The sequence below is a fragment of the Anas platyrhynchos genome, chromosome 2 (genome assembly GCF_047663525.1).
Source record: "Anas platyrhynchos isolate ZD024472 breed Pekin duck chromosome 2, IASCAAS_PekinDuck_T2T, whole genome shotgun sequence".
NCBI lineage: Eukaryota > Metazoa > Chordata > Aves > Anseriformes > Anatidae > Anas > Anas platyrhynchos.
The window spans coordinates 41455378-41475153 of NC_092588.1; the positions used below are offsets into that span (position 1 = coordinate 41455378).

The 19776-nt window shown below is 42.1% G+C and overlaps 1 protein-coding gene across 4 annotated transcripts in view; it reads right to left on the bottom strand.

Annotated features, from left to right (window-relative positions):
• Positions 1-19776, bottom strand: part of OSBPL1A (oxysterol binding protein like 1A) — a 77057-nt gene that overhangs the window by 29809 nt on the left and 27472 nt on the right. For 3 of the 4 annotated variants that reach the window (XM_038174648.2, XM_027452218.3, XM_072034617.1), the window contains one exon: positions 19631-19737. In XM_038174648.2, coding sequence (XP_038030576.1) covers positions 19631-19737 — 107 coding nt within the window. Of the gene's footprint in view, positions 1-8700; positions 8834-19630; positions 19738-19776 lie in introns of those variants that run through there. The other variant, XM_072034618.1, reaches the window with a different exon arrangement.

Here is a 19776-nt window from a genome sequence, read left to right on the forward strand (position 1 = left end):
ACTCTAGGAACAATCACAGGGACAACTTACACATGTCCCTAAGCAACTTGCACAGATACCAACATCACCTTTTTGAATCTAATTTAAGAACCATTTGTAAGTCCCTATCTGGTTACTTTTTAATTACAAAAGCTTCACTTTGGAGGCTTCAGCCCCCTCATTTGTAACCACCACTCAAACAGTGTATTCAGAGGCGGGCACAAATGAGGAGGTGGGAATTCATGGGCTAGAAAGGAAATACCAGAGCAGATTTGCCACTTCCAGAGAAGAGTTTCTATTTTGGCAGTAATGTATCTTCTGGAGAAAGACTTATGGAAGAAATTTTCACCCCCTCAGTGGTGCCAAAGAGTAGATCAGCTGGTTTTGCTGCCAGGCTCTGAGTGTAGAGGGGTAGTCCAATTAAATGATAATTAAAGAGTATAAAATTGGGTTGCTAATTGAAAGCAATAAAATCAGTAAGTCACCTACTGTCTGATAGTTTTACCTTGAATGAAATGGGGGGAAAAAACCTGGACTAGTTATTGTCACCTTCACTTAAAAGTTCACTTTGGAGGTCCAGTGAAAACATTTACTGCAATGTTTCATAAAAATCAGATGCACTGCTGCAGGGGTTACATTTATTTAGTAAGCAGGTTCTGCATGGGCTACATTTGTATACTAAAACAGTTAAGGAACTGCCCATTTACACAAAACAGCATTAATATTTCCCCCTCTTAAGAGAGAGAGAGAGCATGAAGGACTGATATAAAGTGGTGCTTTTCATTATTATTGAACAGCATTAAAAGGAAACCAGTTATTGAAATGGTATTTACATATTTTTTTCAGTTGTAAGAGTTGATGCCCTTATCTTCTAATGTTTTGTTTTGATTATGATTTGAGTAATTTGATTATTTATTTAAAACTAAAATTTCAACATTATCAGAAAGAAATGGAAAGAAAAATCAAAGTATATCTAACAAAACCCAGACAAACCTTTTTTTTTTTTTTTTGCTTCCACAAAAAGCAGGGCAGTGTGACTAAACAAGCAGCAACAGATATAAGCTTAAAACAAAACCAAACAAATCCTTTATTTTAAGGTTCCTATGTCCTGTTGTAATAGAGAAATACCTAAGATTTCATAAAGTATGCTGAAAACAAATTACCTTTTGGAGAATAATTAGCCAGCTTTACAGTAAGACTCACTTTTCTGTGTACTTCCAGACTTCTTAGCTGCCAAACGCTTACTAGTATAGCAGTTATACACTACTAGTAGGTAATGAAAAAGCCTTTCCATCTGTTACTTAATTAGCACAATGTTAGCCAGAATCTAGGGAAAAAGAAAACGTGCTGAAGTTTGTAGCTTGCAATTTAGGAGGGGTGTTCATTCATAAATGAATGACCAGGTTTTGAAGCAGCCCAAATCCAGTAATTGGGGCCAGGACAGGGAAGTCCAACCCAAAACCTTTGCCAAGAGTCCTGAGTCTGTAGGATGGCCTATGTGTTAAGAGAGCCCAGAGGTGGCCACACAAATGTCTACAGCCTGCAGCTCAGTGCACTTCCACAACTCTGAAGGCAGTGGTTTGGAAGCGATGCCCTTAAGCACCAAACCAGCTCGACAGTATTAATGTGAAAGGTGTGGAAAAAAAAATATGGGTCTTACTACCATTATTTGACTAATTTCACCTCTAGAAAAATATTGCTTGCAGAGATAGAACTAACACAGCCTTTATGTAATCTACTTAAAAATACAGGTATCACTGGAGAAATAATCATTTAAAATACAAATGTTAGTACTTACTTTTATAAACATAAAACAGCTTTAAGTGATACCACCATTTTGTCATCTTGCCTATTATTGATCAGCTATGTCTTTAAATCTTCCTGCGGTAATTTGACTGTGAAGTTAGGACTTTTAATTTTCTTCCAGAACTACACACTTCATTCTTCCAAGCTTAAGAAAGATGCGAGCAGATTTGTGGTATTTTCAAATCACATGTTTATTGAAAAACATAACCAACTGAGCTATAGGTTTTCCCAAGGTGTAAGAAGTAGTTTGCTCTTATGCATGTTTTCCCCATACTCTATTTTTTTGATTCACAAGATTTGACCAGTACTTGAGTCCTGAGATGAATGCTTCCATCTTCCTGCTGGCTAGTCTACCACCATTTTTGGAGGTGATACTTCAGCTTTATCCCCTTTCCCACTCAAGTTTTTAATTCCCCATCCTAACTTTCCTCAGTGTCCCAACATACAAACAACTGCAAGGTTACAGAAGAAACATCCAGATTAGTTTTTAAAATGCTTATTAACACAAAATCTTTAGGATTTATCCATAAAGTAGAGAGCTTTCAGAAGAATTTGCATTTCAGTATATTAAAATTGATTCAGAGCAGTTTTTCTGTGGACTATCACCTGATTTTGTGAAGTTGCATTAGAAAGAATTTCACTGCATTTTACACACAGTGATAAAAATATTTAAATAAAAATAAAGTAGTAAATATTACTACAAAATGCTGCAGGTGTCAGTGTATATGCAGCTCTGAAAATTCAGTTTAAGCATACCCATTAAAATGTCAGAAGAGACATGCTACTGACAGCCTGTGTAAGGCACAGCTTGTGATACAGCCATGGTTTTTTGTACCTTTTGTAGTTTTGCCTGAGCTGAGAGAGAGACAGATGGCAGTTCGCATCACACTGGGTTCAGCTCCTCATCCTCCAGCTATAGCATGGCAGTCATCTTTTTGATCCCTGCTGCTGAACCCCGGCAACGCCAATGCCAGCACTGTGAGCTCTCAGAGCTCCATGGGGACAGCAGCACAGAGCGCTCCAGTGAGACCAGCATGAGGCCAGCCGAGTTCTTGGTGTTCAACTGGTCAGGCTCTGTACCCTACCCTTGTCAGGAGCTATTTTGTACAACAGCAACTGCAGTTGATCAAGAAGGTTGGGCTTGTGCTTGCCCTGTTAGACAATGACAGTTGAACATCAGTTTTGTTTTCATGTCTGAAGGAAATTTTATAGTGAAGCATCATATTTGTAATTGCTGATGGAAAACTTCTAGCTTTGTCTCACAGAAATAAACACACACTCAATCATTAACCTTGCAGCTACAAACACAACTACAACCTGATACACTGACACAGAACCACCAAGACAAGATTTTAGTATCTAGGTCAGCACAGCAATTTATTGTTATTATTTTTTAAATACAACCCCAACTGGAGAGATCTGATACCCAAGTTCTGGTAACTGCTGTCGCTTCTGGTTTAGCTGAAGGGGTGTCCACTCTGTAGACATTCAAGTTCTTCAGGCTGTAAGCACTGAATTGTGGATTTAAGTAATAGAATGTAGTTATTGTAGCAGTCTGGCCTTTGTCTATTATTATTTTTAAATGAAAGCAACAGGCTGTTTTCAAACACTTCTATTGCCTTTCCATGGGACTAGAAATGCTACTAAGCCCAAGAGCATGATTTGAGAAGTTAACTCTTTCACTGCATGTTTCTGGCAGAAAGGTCACGTGCCCATTCCAAAATATCAAATAGCTTATCTGTGTGTCACAAACACCAGTCCCATTCCTTTCCATATCTTTAGCTTACATGAGGTAGGTGGGAGACCAGTAACGTGCCTGAGACCACTACTTTTCTTTTTCCTCTTTTTTGAAAGGCTGAAGTCTTGAAGTATATCTGTGTAGCCTATAACCAAGGCTTCTCTGTCCATCCTGAAGACATCTCAGTACAATACACAAAATACTTGCTTTGTGTGGTGCTGGATGCTTTTAATTTAAATTGAGGCCCAACAACAGTGGCACTTTTGTACGGTAGGAAAGGGTCACACCACTGTACGCCCAGCTAATAAATGATTATCTCAGCAACATGCTATTGCAGCTGCAAGTAAACCCTCTGAAGAGGACACACAGCAAGCAAAGCATAGAACAATCCTCAACAGTGTGTAGGGCTACCTGCCTTCAGCATTAAAACAGCAAATTAAAACGCAGCATACCTTAGCTCTAGCTTCTCCTGGATTGAAAGAGAGAAAAGGCAGACTTCACAACACCACAGGATGATTTAGTTAAATGTTACATTCAAAAAACCACTCAACTTCAGTGCTAGGAATAAGAATGTCCAAAATATGCAGCCTTTCGAGTTGTGTAGGAAGGAAGAACCACCTCTTCCACATAGCAACCACCAGGGGATCCGAAGCCAGCCTGCCGAGTGTCAGTACACGGCGTACCACTTTGGCTCTGCAATAAGCTGACTGCAGGAAAGCCGCCTATGACACTGTCTTACTGATGTCTCTGGTGGCTCAGAAGTGGAGCTTTGTCTTCAGAATGAATGGCTTTGTCCATTTGCCCCAGAAACTCCATCCTCCCCAAAACATTACCATGTAGGGGACACCTATCATGAAGCACAGGCACACAAGGACTCAAGTCTTCAGTTGCAAGCTAAGGGCTAGTCTATATCTGGCTGAAAATTAACATTTAAGCGAACTACTTGAAAAATGCTGCTGCAGCAGAGCTGTTAGCTTTCAGTAGACACCTCCTGACATTCAGAAATGCAGTCTTGCTTTCTGTAACAAAGTAAATGCCAACTAAACCTGCAATCTGTTTCATGCTACACCTATTTATATGTAACCCTTAGTTTCCAGAATTAGCTTCTCCAACACAACACACATGGTATTCTGAAAGACCTAAGCTAGTGGATAAAGCTGTGCCTTGAAACTCATTAGACTATAGAAAACTATTCACAAGAAGCATGGGGAATTAGAAATGAAGATTTTTTTTCTCTTGTTCTGTGATCTTCATACCAAATGAACTCCCCCCCTACAAAAATCTGATGCTGACAGAGCAAATCACCACCTCAATGCAGTTTGTGATATGTGCACTGTTTGTCTGTTCTAACAGACAAGCTCACAATTGCGATTTTGCTGTTAGCACAATACTGCCCCTATTGCTAGCGCCTCCATGCATAAGCCAGTTCTTTGTGATGACCAGTTTGAACTAGTACTGAGTAAATCTGTTATTACTTCACATTTAACGTGGAATAACACCACGTAATTTCAATAGGCAGGTCTGCCTCCATGTCTTGGAGAAAACCTGTCTTTTCATTTCATCTAGGAAGTAAAGACTTAGAATAACCTCCCCAAGGCATATCTATTTAAAAACTGGAACAGTTCTATATATTTTGTTAGCTAGCTTTGAAGCATGCTATTATAGTACTGTACCTCTACAGGACTTGTTTCTATGAAGACGTGTTTTTAGACTTTCCACTACCTAGAGTGGGACTCAGTCGATGCCTAAGCAGCTACTGAAGTGAAAACTGAAACCAGTTACTTTCACTTGGAGTTCTCGTAGATTTAAACATGCTTGACCCTTAATAGAGGACATTTTCCAGGAGAAAAAGAAAAAAAGAAAAGAAAAAAAAAAAAGCTTGATTTTACCTCTGCTTTTGGGACTTAACACTCACTAAGCACAAATTAGTAGCATATAATACAAAAATGTTTGGTCCTCCTTTTCTCCTACCCTCCCTGACTAATCCCCCCGCCAAAAAAAAAAAAAAAACAAGGATACAAGGATAACGTAAGCATGCCCAAGTACAGTATTTGACTTACAAGAGAAAAGGCTCAAGTGCATTATGAATACTCTTATGACACATCATAAAACTGCAACTGTGACAGCTCACATTGGGAACACTTTGTTTTTTCCTTTAACAGATCCAGACAGTTTTATGAATACATCACTAGATTCCTAAGGCCCTAAAACACGTAAACATTTTCTACAAAACCTTTTGAGTTCCTATCTGTTTACACACAGGCCCTTCCACAGAGTGCCCTGCTGACTCACTACTCGCAATCACCATCAGCCACGGGGAACTTGCGACAAACATATGCTGCCTTAACGTATGTTAAGACCTTATATCCTAATCCCCATCTCCTGGAGAAAGGAACTCTTGTAAACTTGGTCATGGCCTTTGCTCACCCCAGGGTGAAGAGAACTGAACAAAAATGTCATGCTTTACTTCAACCATTGCTTTTTATCTTCTCTCTGTGCTATAAGCTTACCATTTACCTGGCTTTAGAGATCTATGAGTTCTCTAGCTAAATATAGAATAATTAGGTAGCACTTGCCAGTGACTTGAACTACTGCTAGCGCAATTACTGAAATGCAAACCGAGATGTGAACAGTTAATCAAAGAGATACTGATCTCTCTGATGATTGGTAAAGGGTTACTTACTGTATCACAAGATAGCACCAACCTTCACCACACAAGTCTGGCCAGCTGAGTCTACAGCTGCAGCATCTTATTGAGGTCATCAAATTCGAAAGAGAGAACTCCAGATGCTAACGTAACATTTTGCTCTCTGTCAGACTCATATACAGGCAACATTGCCATTAAAGTTCCTTCTTGGTCAAAGGCTGAAAGTCCCCCAAACACACAAGCAAATCCCATACGTACAAATTCCTAGTCCTCGTCATCTATTCACTCACATCCCAACTCAAAGCCCATAGAAGAAACCAAAGACTTTGTGATTCAAGTCACAAGACTCTGCCTCAATCATTCCCCAGATGAACAAAAGGATTCATTGTTGGTCAACTACCAGCATTCACCCCAAAGTTCAAGACAAGGAGTACAGTGGTGCTAATTTGGAAAGGCCACATTTCAATCTTCTGAGTGCAGAGTTACAACAGACCCCTATACTTGTTTAATTCATAAAATTCTGCTAATGAAGGACAAGATACACTCATAAAACAGAGACTGCAAAACCACTGTTAGAACCAAGACCCAAGCTGTTGTCCACTCAGAAGAAACACAGACTTTGGCAGGACTTACCTCTGCCACACATGGACACCTAAGTATCAAGAGAGCTGTTATTCAAGAGGAGAGCTGGAGATTCTGATCTTCTTCCAGGATACAAATGTGTTATGAAAACCCCTAATTTAAGACCACCTAAATTAACAGTTTCTGAACCATTCACATGCTAGAGACAAATACCTTTTGTTTCCCACCTTTTCCCTCCTAAGACACTGACACTTCCTCTTTCAATGTGGAGCTTGCGCTGCCTTGCTTCCCATCTCCTATTTCCACATTTGGCTATAACAAAGTTTGTCTTTCAGTGGCCCAGGAAGCATCCCAGTTCTACCAGTGGAGAAAGTTGCAGCTCTGGGCCAGGACCCCACCCAGGAGAGCAGGCACTAGTTGTGAAGACTTCATTTCTGATTACAAATTCAAAGCACGGCTTTGGCTTAAGAGCTTGGGCTTAAGTTTTTCTATCAGAAGTTCTTCTGTTTTGTTTCTAACATAAAACTTTTTGGCAATTCCAAGTCTTCTCTAAAGTTTTTTTCTTTTTTTTTTTCCCCAGCTGCGTTTTATTTAGATCATTCAATGTACGCTGATAAGTCTCATAAGGAATTTAGTTAGGTTTGAGAGCTGCAGAAGTTGCCAGCTTCCAGAGCACATTTGGTTCCTATTTGTGTTCCAGTGTTATTATAATGATGATTAGTCAAATATCAGGAGTTCAGACAAAAAGCCTTCTGATTCTGTTTTTTTCTGTTAAGTATTGTTTCTATTCTGAGTCAAGCTGAAATTAAATATGGCTGCTATTCATATTTGCCAATAGCTTAAGCCAAAATAAGTTGGGGCTGAATGACATCAGTGGTGATGTACATGTTTGGGAAGTTCATTTCAAGTTGCAGAGCAGCAGGATTACAAAAACAAAAAAGCCCCACACCCCAAGATACTCTGCTGCCCTAGAAAGATTAAGCATCTGTTTCCTCAGAGGCATATGCCACAAGTAACCTTACCCAACTAAGGGCCTTGTTCAACCAGATATATTGCCAACAGCAGTAGAACAGTATATGGCTGCATGCTTTCAGGTCTGCCAGGGACTTTTTTGGTCGTTTCCTTTTGAGAGGCTCTGGACATCTTTGAAGACTGTTAGTCTCGTCTCTGTTTGTGAGACTAAGATGTAAGTGTTCTTAAGAACGCACACAGGAAACATTTCCTTTTTTATTCTCAAGGACTGTTTTGAAAACGGGTCTTAAGGCAGTTTTGATCTAGCTACTTCCCTTAAGTCTTTTTCAGTATAAGCCACTGCCTACTTTGATCAACCTGTTTGTATCCCCTCCCTTCCCCCACACTTCTTCCCAGCTGGATCACAGCGAACCCATGTATTAATGTTTTCCCTTTTGAAGTAACTGTCACATTTTTCCTATGTTTGTGTTGGCTTTTACTGGCTTTCTAGTGCTACTACACAACTGGACATATTTTGGACTCAGAATGAGCCCAGCTTCCTATCCAAAAAATTAACACTTCTGAAGCTGGTTGTCTGTTCTGCAGGCTCTGTATTCAGAACCCTGTTAATTAATTATAAAGAATAAGTATTTTTTTTAAAGCAATTCCAAAAACCATGCACACTGTACAGTTATTTCACAATTATGCAAATTCATATGCTTTATTAGCTAGTTCTTACTTCAGAGTAGGAATGCTTAAACAAACAGTTCAAAAGTAAGAAAATCCGAAGTCCTACCTAGGCCAGAAGTCAACAGTGACCTTCATAACACAGTGCTGGAGTTCTGACCTCTAAACGAAACCCACTTTGGAAAGCATTCTCATTTCCTATCCCTGAGAACAGATGCTTCTCAGCATTCTAGTATGAAAGACTCAGTCTTTGTAAAGAGGCACAAACATAGAAATCTCATTTATCAGTTGAGATTTGTGAAGGACTTACAGCGTTAAGAAGTTTGTCTCTTTCTAGGGAAGCTTTTCCTCTCAGGCGCTGTTTTGACCTTACCCCGAAGCAGGCAACAGCAGGCAGACACACGCTAGGCCCTGGGTAGGCTGATAAGGCACTTCCTGGAATTTGAGCACGTCGTACTGAAGTTCATCCTGCATTTAGGGCAGACACAACTGCGCTTCTGGGCTACAGAAATCCGAAGTTCACACCCTTCTATCAAATTAGCAAAAAGATATTTGCATCCTGACAGTACAAAATACCTTCTCCCAGTTCACATTCCCGCTAGGAAACACTGCTGGAGTCTAAAAACACTACAGTTATCCTAAAATACGACACCTACTGTTACGTTACAACGAGATGCTACCCAACACACCACCCTTGCCATGCAGAACAGCTAGATAATCCAAACAAGTGTTCACACTTGGTGGGACAGATCTTTTCTCATCATGAATGATTTTGGTCAGTTTTATCCTTATCTGGAGAGTTTTAGCACTTTTTCTGCAGCAAGAATTCAGTGTGCTATTCATTGCTATTCAGGTCTTTCTTGTGCAACATGTAATAAAGAATTGAGGAAATAAAACAAGCTTGTTTCTGAGTTATGTATGCTTCTGTGGACAGCTAGCTCATCTAACAATTTTTTTTTTTTTATAATAAATCATTTATTAATCCCCAATATGCAATCCAGTAGTTTCTGCACTTCAGAGGAAGAAGTAGCCCCAGCTTAAACTTCTGGTAAGCTCTTTTATGAACTGCTCCAATAAAAACCACTGCCTCCTAGAAGAAAATTAGAAGGTAGATTTGATGAAAGTACAAGCTTAAGGAATGCCACCACACCACCACCCTCCTCCCAAAATGAAATAGGATCTGATAGCTTAGAGCAACAGGTTGCTTTTAAGATTCTTAAAACTGCATGTGAGAGCAAAGACAGGAGTTAAAAAACACAGACTGTATGTTATCAGCTGATTTACGACACATGATTCCTTCAAGTTGTCTCCAACAACTATACTATGCTGCCTCTTAAGTACTACGTGGATGTTTCAGCAAAGATAGCAGCATCAAAATGACTTTCATATCCAACTAGTTGCCTCTAGTTTTGCCTCTTCTTTCCAGTGAAGCAGTCAGTCTCTGGAAGCTGTGTATAACTGAGAGTTAGACTCCAGTGTATGCTGGTGGCCACCCAGCTGAAACGCAGCTTTGTGGAAAAGGACCTGGGGGTCCTGGTGGAGACCAAGCTGAAAACAATCCAGTAGTGTGCCCTTGCAGACAACAAGGCCAACGGTATTCTAGGATTCATTAAGCAAAGCACAGCCAGCAGGTGGAGAGAGGAGATCCTTCCCCTCTACCCCAAACTGGTGAGGCCACTCCTGGAGTGCAGGATCCAGTTATGGGCTCCCCAGTAAAACAGAGGCATGGACATACTGGACAGAGTTCAACGCAGGGCCACCAAGAGGATCAAAGGGCTGGAACATCTCCTCTGAGGAGAGGTTGAGAGAGCTGGGACTGTTCAGCCTGCAGAAGAAAAGGCTCAGGGGGGTCCCATCAATGTCTTCAGATACCTGAAGGGAGAGTACAAAGAGGACAGAACCAGGCTCTTATCAGTGGTGTCCAGTGACAGGACAAGAGGCAATGGGCACAGACTGAAACACGGGAGGTTCCCTTTGAACATCAGGAAGCACTTTTTCACCATGCAGGGTAGCCAAGCATCAGCACACGTTGCCCAGAGTGGTTGTAGAGCCTCCATTGTCAGATGTGCTCAAAAGTCACCTGGATGTGGCCCTGGGGAACCAGTTCTAGGTGCTCCTGCTTGAACAGGGGCAGTGGACAAGATAACTTCCAGAGGTCCCTTCCAACCTCAAGCATCCTGTAACTCTGTGAGATTAGAATTTTTCCTTTAGCAGAAAGTGTGGCTGTAGAGATGGTGAAGAAATAGAACAGATAAAGTTAGATTCCTGTTATCCATAGGTACTGCAACTGCCTAAAGTTTCAAGCTGTGCTAAAGGCTCAGCCAGCTCATTTTCTCCTCTATTTGGTTTGTATGACCTTACAGCAAGGTGTAACACTGGAGCAGCAGACAATCCAATCTGCATGCATAGCACAGAGCACTTCCACAATTAATAGTCTTGTTGGCATTGCCAGAAAGGTATAAACTACTGACATATATGGATTAGCACATTACCTAGAGGAGTTGTACCATTGTCTTGACACATTCTCCATCAAAATGATGAAATCACCACGTATGACTTTGTGCCACTGTCTATCAGTTCAAGTTCTCCAAGTTCCTGCAGATCCATTTCTGCTTTCCAGAAGGTGAAAGCAGTTTTTTTTTCTCTCTAACATTTCTGCCACCATAGCTCATGGGAGAGAGAGAGTGACCTAACAAACAACACTAAATTTTAAGCTTAATGGGAGGGTGTATTTCTATTCAAGAGTCAAACAACATATCCAAAAAAGCTTATGTTATAGAAGCAGCGTAGCTGTGGCAGCACAAACCTCTCTGAAGCAGATACAAGTGCATAGCCTGCTTCCAGTTATAAGCTAAGGACTACTCCTACATTATGATGCACACTGTAGACTTCCTTCAAATAGGCATGCTTTACAGGTATTTTTGTAAAGTATACCTATGGATCCGAGAGTTATTGCATTGATATCTGAGTTTTAACATTAATAATGTAGCAGTGATGAGTACAAGAGGAGAGAAAGCACTCCTGTTCAAGATACCACTGGCTGAGTCCACGTTTACCTTACAAGTGGCTTAACAGAAAGCTATGCAAACCAAGCAAACACAGCACAGGTGTTACTCCCAAATGAAGACAACAGAGATCCAGATGAGGGCTATCCTTACATCAAAGCTAGACATCTCTTGCACTGGTCTCTTCAGGATATTCACACCAAATGGATATGCTTTATTCATCAGGGGCCCCGTATCTTACCATTCCTTTGCAGCAACACTCAGCTTAGCTCTTTACTATAAATGAAGTGTCATTTGCTTTGTGGGTGCTTATCATCTGTCCTTATGTGAGCATAGGCCTGCATTTCCAATTTGTGCATAATGTGGCACACATTTATTTTTTAAGTTTATTATCGACTCATTTAAAAGGCAACGATGCTAAGAACAGAACAAGCACTCTGTGGAGGAACAGGTTACTAACATTCATTAATGCCCAGGCCTCGCATGTACCTTCAAGGAAAAGTATAATACCAGTGATTTATTTTCAGTACATAAACACTTTCCAAATATAGTCCATTTACCAATTCGAGAGATAACCTCAATGACTCAGCAGTCAGCACTACACAAATGCACTTCTTCACTGGGCAGCACAGCAAGCAGGGATAACACAGCTCTGAATATTCATATTAACACCAAAAATGTTTTCAAAGCCACTGGCAGTCGGAGAGACCAAGAGGCCAACAAGTACACGTTCAGGTTGTGAGATTAAAAATATCAGAGAAGAGGTCAAATTCCACAATGGCTTACCTCTCTTATAAAAATGCTATCAGCTCTGAGGAATCTCTGAATAAACAAGTGACAAGGATAGCTTGGTTGAAAAGACAAGGTTGCAGATAGCTGAAATTAACTAGAAAAAGTGGCACCCATGTACACACCGCTAATACTGCCTTCATGGGAAACCACCCATTTCACTCTTACTTTACCCCTGAAGACCCTGGGATTTCATGGAGCCAGAAGCAAATGACTATACACCCGAAAGCACAGCAAAGAACATGAAAAGTAAATTTGGACTCACCCTCCTTTCCTTTGTTGAAGGAAAAGCCACATGACTGCACACTGACAGCCTGCTAGGCCATCAGGCAAGAGATCTTAACTCTTAAATCACTGACATTTAAGGAGGCCAAATAAAACATACCAAAAAATCCCATCACATGGCAAGCTAGGAGGATTTCACAACAGTTAAGTAACACTGAGTAGCAGAAGTAACTTAAGGCTTCAGAACAATCTTTTTAAAACAACCTCACATAAAACATACAGGTAATAAAAAGTTAAATATTGTATCTCCCTCAAGAGCATGTCTTAATATCCAGTACTGAACAGGGTAAGTGAAATTTATTTTTCAGATGTGGAGAAATATATACGTTTAAAAATTATTCCAAGAAGCTAGTTTTTATCAGCTTTACAAGGAAAAAGGCATTATTAAAATCCTAAGTTCTGAGAAAGAAAGGTCAAGATGGAGAAGATATCTCCAGAGAATTAGTAAGCGTGTGTGACTGCAGTCACCCGGTTCAGCATCCTAATATTTTATGCAACTGAGAGACAAGAACAGACCACACAGACAGACTGCCACTGCAGTCAAGTATCTTACACACTTGTGGGCAAAATCCCAGCGATCAAAGTATCGTAAATTCAACTGTAAATCCTGTGTGTGTTTTTTTTTTTTACTGCTTTTTTTTTTTTTTTCCTGAAATGTTACCAGTCCCTATCTGACAATACGAGATCTGGGACCTAGCAAGTTTTAGAGCTCTGCTTCTTATCTCTGTTCTTCCAACACACATCAGATACAAATTAAGCCAGAAAACTAAAAACAAGCTGGTCAGCTTTACATGCCATTATGAAATCGCAATGACAGTGGAAGGATAAAAATGTGCACCCTCCTCATTCCAGTTTGTTTTTCTAATCATGGTAGAGAAGAAAATAACCACCATCCTTATTATAATAAGGCGCAAGAACACCCAAATACAGTTTCCATTCTGCACATTTCTTTTTGCTCCCCTCTGTCAGTTTGCACACAGACAAGAGCACCATTTTCAAATACAATCATAGAAAACAGAAGTGGATGATTTCTATTTTAAAAGCTTACTATATGAGATACTATTCCATTAAACTTGATTGCTGCTTCATCTTTTCCTTGCAGGCTCAGCTAAGCCCCCTTTCTCCCTGTGTATACATTAAAAAAAAAATAATCCACAAACAATTTGTTTTCAAGGCCTCAGAAGTAAACCTCAGACTTGGAGCTGCAGAAGCAGAGAGGACGGGTTTAATTTCAAGCTAATATGCTTTTACACTCTGTTTCCCCAGAGGCCCATGAACTGATTCCACGTTAGTTTACACAAGGCTGCTTAACAACTGCTGAGAATGACAACAACAACAAAAAATCTACAAGCCAAGCTTTCAGAAAAATATTAATCCACTCTAGGAAGTGCAAGAACAGGTTAACAGAGTGCTTTGAGTCAGGCAATATGGTGCTGAGTGCAGAATGCCTTCAGACAAGTGGTACATGTATGACTAGCTTGCACACAAGCTGGTAAGAGAACAAGTCACAAAGGGTTTTCCGGCCACTAAAAAGTGTTTAGATTTGCCATCAGATTATGTTCAAACATATCATTACCTACAAAGAAAAGGATTAACTTTTGAAGCATACGTGCTTAAGGAAAAAACCTTTGGGCCCCTGCTGCACCAAATGCCAGCAGCGTTCATCTTTTGTCCTATAGTAATACCCAGGCAGCCTTCTGTCTGCCAGGACTGTCTGCTGCCCAACAGCCTTTCATATAAGCATTTGACCAAAGATCTTATCACCTGCTTTGAAACTGAAGCATTCTGTCAATATACATAATACTCTTTCAGAAGAGAGAAGGAATAATACTTACTTATCTTCTCCCTGAACAGAGTCCCAGTATTAGTTATTTTACCAAGCCTCCAGCTGGGCTGCTGCTCAGCTTCCGTGCCCACTCAGGTGACCTATTGGTCTTGGCTGCTCTAGGAAAGTCCCGGCAAAAAACAAGTTATGTTTTGAACTCCCCTATCTCATGGATACTTCGGACTTGCTTAATTGCTTCCTTTACATAATGCTGACAAGGATGCTATCTTCACAGACCTTTAGGTCGCTTTCTATCTGCAAAGCTGCAGTAAGTAAAGAAAACGCTTCCAGTGGAAGAACATTATGCCATCTGCAAACGTTTCACTATTGAATTGCCTTGATTTGAATATCTCGTCTTTAGAGCTTTAGCACAGGCAAAAGACATATATGTATGTAAAGCACCAAAAAATTAGCACAGCAAGAATCATCAAGGCATGACTACAACCGTTGACATGACAAGTAAGGAGAGAAACAATCTGCCAAATGACTTCTGTCAGCAGCTTTGTTCTCTTGTATTCCATGCCTACACGCCATTCCACAGCACGTTACATCCCATGCTCCCCTGTTTAAGGGATAAATACAGTCTTTATCTCAGCATTTGTTTTAGCATAGAGATCCTTCCAATTAACTCATTACTTCTGAACAAGATTCAGGGCTTACTTAAAGTAATTAATACAACTAGGTGTTCCTAGTACTTACTTGGAGGGAGAGGGGATAGGGTCAAGCCAGAGACCCCTACAGCCTATAAAGATTTTCTTGATGCTTTAAGTCTCTCAATACCAGGCACCTCTTACCATGCCCAATGCAATTATTGGTCTGAAAACTCTTCTCACCAAGTTTACAAGCTGAACAGTGTTTCAACTGTTTGCAGCATTGCCTAAAGGCCTTGACACACCAATGTCTCTCTCACCTTGGTTTCCACTACCTTCAACAAGAGGCTGAGAACTGAAGGGATAACAGAATCACTCTATTGTGCTCCAGTAACTGACAGAAACAACAACAACAACAAAAATAGGACTGCCATCTGTACCTGAGCACAAGAAAGAGCAGAGAAAAAGACATTGGTGTCATGACTTGAGGGACTAAGTCCAGCACAACAGCCAGCCAGCCAAAACGTGATTCCATCCCCAGCCCTAACACCAAAATCATGAAGTTTAACCCCTTGTTTTTTTGCTTCCCTAGTTTCATTCCAGTCCCTCTCAACCATCTTCACCTCTCCCTCCCCCACTTGGAGGGCTACTACTACCTGGCAGAGGTTAATGCAGCTGAGTATTCAGCCAGGCAGCAGGCAGGACAGGATCGCTGATTGCTTCCAGGGCTTTTTCTATACAGACTTGTTCAGGGTGCCCTATCAACCATCCTCCCTCCACTGCTGAGCATCAGTGCTGCTCCCTCACTTCAACCCAGATGAGGGAATTGATAATGAAAAGTCTCATTACGAAGTCACCTGGCCACAGCTTACGAGCACCTTCTTCATTCACAATCCAATAAGCTGGCCTATGTTACAACAGCCATGCTCACACATGTCTTCCAGACCACATCACAGACACTGAAAGACCATTTGTATCCCAAAGAGCACGCACACATTCATTCACTGAAACATGCACGAACATATCTAATCCTTGGATGCTCCATTATGCTCTCACAATATTCAAGAAACAAACCAAGGCAGTACCACTGGACTTCTAAACTAAGATTAATATTTACTCAATGAACTGCATGAACTTCTTTTTTTTTTTTTTTCTATTTGCAGTACAACAGTTATACATACAGAAGATAACATATTACGCCATGGGAAAGATAACTAAATCCAGGGACTATGACCTACAGCTTGCTGACCTTAAAGTCCCTGCAGAAATGACAAGCTTAAATATGTTACAACAAACTCTGAGTATACAACTCATTTAGCCCAAGAGATAAAGGAAAAAAGAACTTTCATTTTCTGAAACCATATATCAGCGGCAAAGGGTTTTCATCAGCCTGTAAACAAAGTCCCTTCTGAAAAAAAAAAAAAAAAAAAAAAAGCTAGAAAAAAAGCACCTACAAACAAAGGAAGAAAATCTAAGCCACCAACAGACTGCAAATGAAGTCGACCGCTATTTGGTCTAAATTCGTACTGCAAGATCCAGCATTTAATGCTAAATATAGACAGTAAAAGTGAAACTTAAGCGAGCCGAGGTACTTATCAGTACACTATCTAACGCCCGTTAATGAAGAAGCAAGCTTAAAAAAGAAAAGAAGCTGATTCCTTTTCTGAAGGAAGAAGGATAGATCATACCTCTCAGGTTCATATGGCTTCAGCGCACGGAGCTCAAATGGCAGGGACGGATTTTAACCTTACCCCGTTACTCCCGCAAAAACAACCGTGCAACGGAGGATTAAATCCCAACCTCAAGTTAAACTTCAGTTATATAAAATCGCCGCGGACCACGGCGGTACGAGAACCGGGCTGCTTCCAGAAGGCAGCTCCCACTACCTGCTAGAAACCCCGCTCCCTCACCTTGTGCCAAAGTCACTGCAGAAACCCGGCACAGCCCCGGCTTGGCGGCGAGTAACCCACCTGCCGCTCCCCCCGGCACCTTCCAGCGGGGTGCCCAGCCCACCCCTCGCCTCCTCCCGGAGCCGGGAGGGCTCACCCCGTTGCCAGAAAGGGGAAACCTCCCCTGGGGCAGGCGCTACCTACCGCCCAGCCGCTCCTCCGGAGCCCCGTCCTTCGCCTCGCAGCGCGCCGCGGGCGCTCCCCGGCGGGGCCGGCGCCTCCCTGCGAGCCTCGGGGGGCGGCGAGGAGGGGACCCGGGGGGGACCCTCGGGGACCGAGGGGGGCCGGAGGAGGCTTGGCGGGCCCTGCCGGTGCCGCTGGAGGTGGCCGAAGCCCCGGGGGGGCCGCGGGCAGGGCGGGAGCGCGGCTCCCGGGGCGGGGAAGGCCCCGCCGTCAGCGGGCATGGGGCTGGGAGCTGCCGGGGCTCCGGGCCCGCCCCCCTCGGGGGTCGTGCCGGCAGCGCACACACCCCCCTGCGGCATCAGAGGCACCGTCACGGCCCCCCCTGTGGCGTCACGGAGCGGTGAGGTCACGCTGAGGAGGAGGAGGAGGAGGAAGAAGGAGGGGGGGGTGGAAATCAGCGCCTGCCGCACCGCTGCCGCAAGGGGAAGGGGGTTGAGCATCGCCCCTTTCCCTGTTTGGTGCTCCTGTGGTGCTGGTTTGGTTTCTCTGTGCTCCAGCTTGCCCTAAAGAGGGGGGAATCTGGAACAAAACTCGCCTCTGAGAGGCAAAATGGGGCTGTGCTTCCTCAGTTGGCACCCAGGCAGCAGAGCCTGGTTGCTGACAGTTGAACTCAGAGGGGAAAAGAAATTCTCCTTAAAGAGGCAAAATAAAAAGGGTGCAAACGGGTTTGTTGGAGGCAGAAGCAGGTTTCATGGGATACGCACAGCACAGGCAGCGTGGAGCAAGCAGTTCCTCTCCAGCAGAAACAACGCGCTCAGGGAGCTGCCCTGAGACAAACAGCCCACCAGGCAGTGGAAGAGGCCCAGAAACAGCAGGGCAGGCACGAAATAAGCTTCAAAACAGCTGCTGTAGTTGGTTGCCCTTCCCAAAGCTAGCTGGGCAGTTTTAAGCTCACAGTAGCGACTTCTTGCTAGAGCGGAGCACTCAGAGTTGTTCCCAGTTACAATACCTGAGCCTTGTTTCTTGTTTCATCACTGAGATCGTGGTCAGAAGAAAAACAAATGACAGTATTTTTGTTCTTAAGTATTGTTTAGACAAGTGTTCTTATAATAGAGTTTGGTACTTCAGCAGACCTACTTTACTGTTCCATATACTTGAAGGAATATTAAAGGATTTCTGTGGGGTCACTCGCTAACACAGAACTCCCTATATCACTTCTGCAATGCCAGCTGAACTGCAGCCTGGAAATCAACACTGAATGGTAAATAGCAGTGCTCTGTCTTTCAAAAAATGCTGTGGGTTTAAGCACAGCAACACTTAAGGGACGTGTTTTTTCAAGAAGCTCAAGTTTTAGGGAGAAATCACTGCTGTAGTTCCTTCCCTTTATGAGTTCTGGTGTCTTTACAACCCTGGATTCTATTTTGAGACAAAACTCCCCAGGATCACATCTCCCCCTGTCATGACTGACTGGTTTCTCTAGCTATGGTGGAAATTCAAGTTCACACCTCTGCCTATCCCTCTGTGCCCAAATCCATGAGCTACCAGATTGAAACAAGGCCTTTAACACCTACTAAGACTGCTAAAGTTCAAGTAAGGTGAAGCTACAGTTTCACCATATGTTTTGCCATACTCCACTCTGGAAACCTATTTTAGTCTTGCTCGGAGCAAGATGCCAGCACAATTAAGGAATACTAACCAACACTATACACCCACTGTTGTAACAATTTCCCCCTCATCCACAAATGGATCTGCCAACTTCACTATTAGATTTTCTTAAAGGAAAAAACAAAATGTTAAAAAGCAATTCTTGTTCCTCTCTTGCTAGAGCTTGACTCAAGTAAGTCTAGAAGACTTGTGACTGGAGACAAAAAGGCTTGGAAAGGAATGAAAAAAAAAATTTAAATCAAATCTAGACAATGGAGCCAGTGTTTGCAGCTCACTGTTAAGTAACTAGAAGACTAACAGCAACAACACAACCTCATTTTGATACATAGCTTGTTGATGACAAGAGCTAAAGGGAAGCACTACTGTTACCACAATTCAGGAAGACAAATTTATTCCATGGCACTAGGGTGTCTTCTGGGGGATGGAGGAGGCGGGGGGGAGATACTGGATCTTCCAACCCAGGATTTAACAAGTTTGCCATATATACCCAAACTGAAGCAGTTGCATTATGTTTAGCACCACACAAGATACTTGTCACTGGAAAAGCCAGGAGTTCAACAGATATCACTCACACACCCACTAAGCACATAGTCTGAAAACACATTCAGAAGCAGTACTGTTCAACACTTCAGCTAGCCACCATAAAGAAGAAAAACATTCAATATTTTAACCTTTGAATCAGCAAAGCAACTGCTTCATTGAGTTCAAGCATTCAATTTGAACATTAAAAGCAGCAGTTTGCAAGCCAAATCAGACTATTGAGCATTCAGAAGAAAGACTAAGATATCCATTTTTAGATGAACTTAGCTAGTCTTTAGAAGAGCAAGCTTTCATTAGACATTCAGCATGTGAAATGACAACCTGTCAACAGTATGAAATTCTAAGGATGCGTTGGTGTTTTGTTTATTTGTTATTTTGTTTTGTTTAAAGCAGGTAAGCAGGGGAGCTAGCAAAACATACTAAGCTATTCAAACCCTTTATAAAGCCCCACACACGGCACAATACATACCCCTTCCTGCTTTGTGAATAGGTGGAGGCAGTCAGCCAGGGCCTCACAAGTTTCCTGGGATACTTCAGAGACTACATCGACTTTTTGTAGGAGAGGAGAAGGTATTCCTGAAAGCACCAAAGGATTAGTAGCTTTAGGGGGGCATT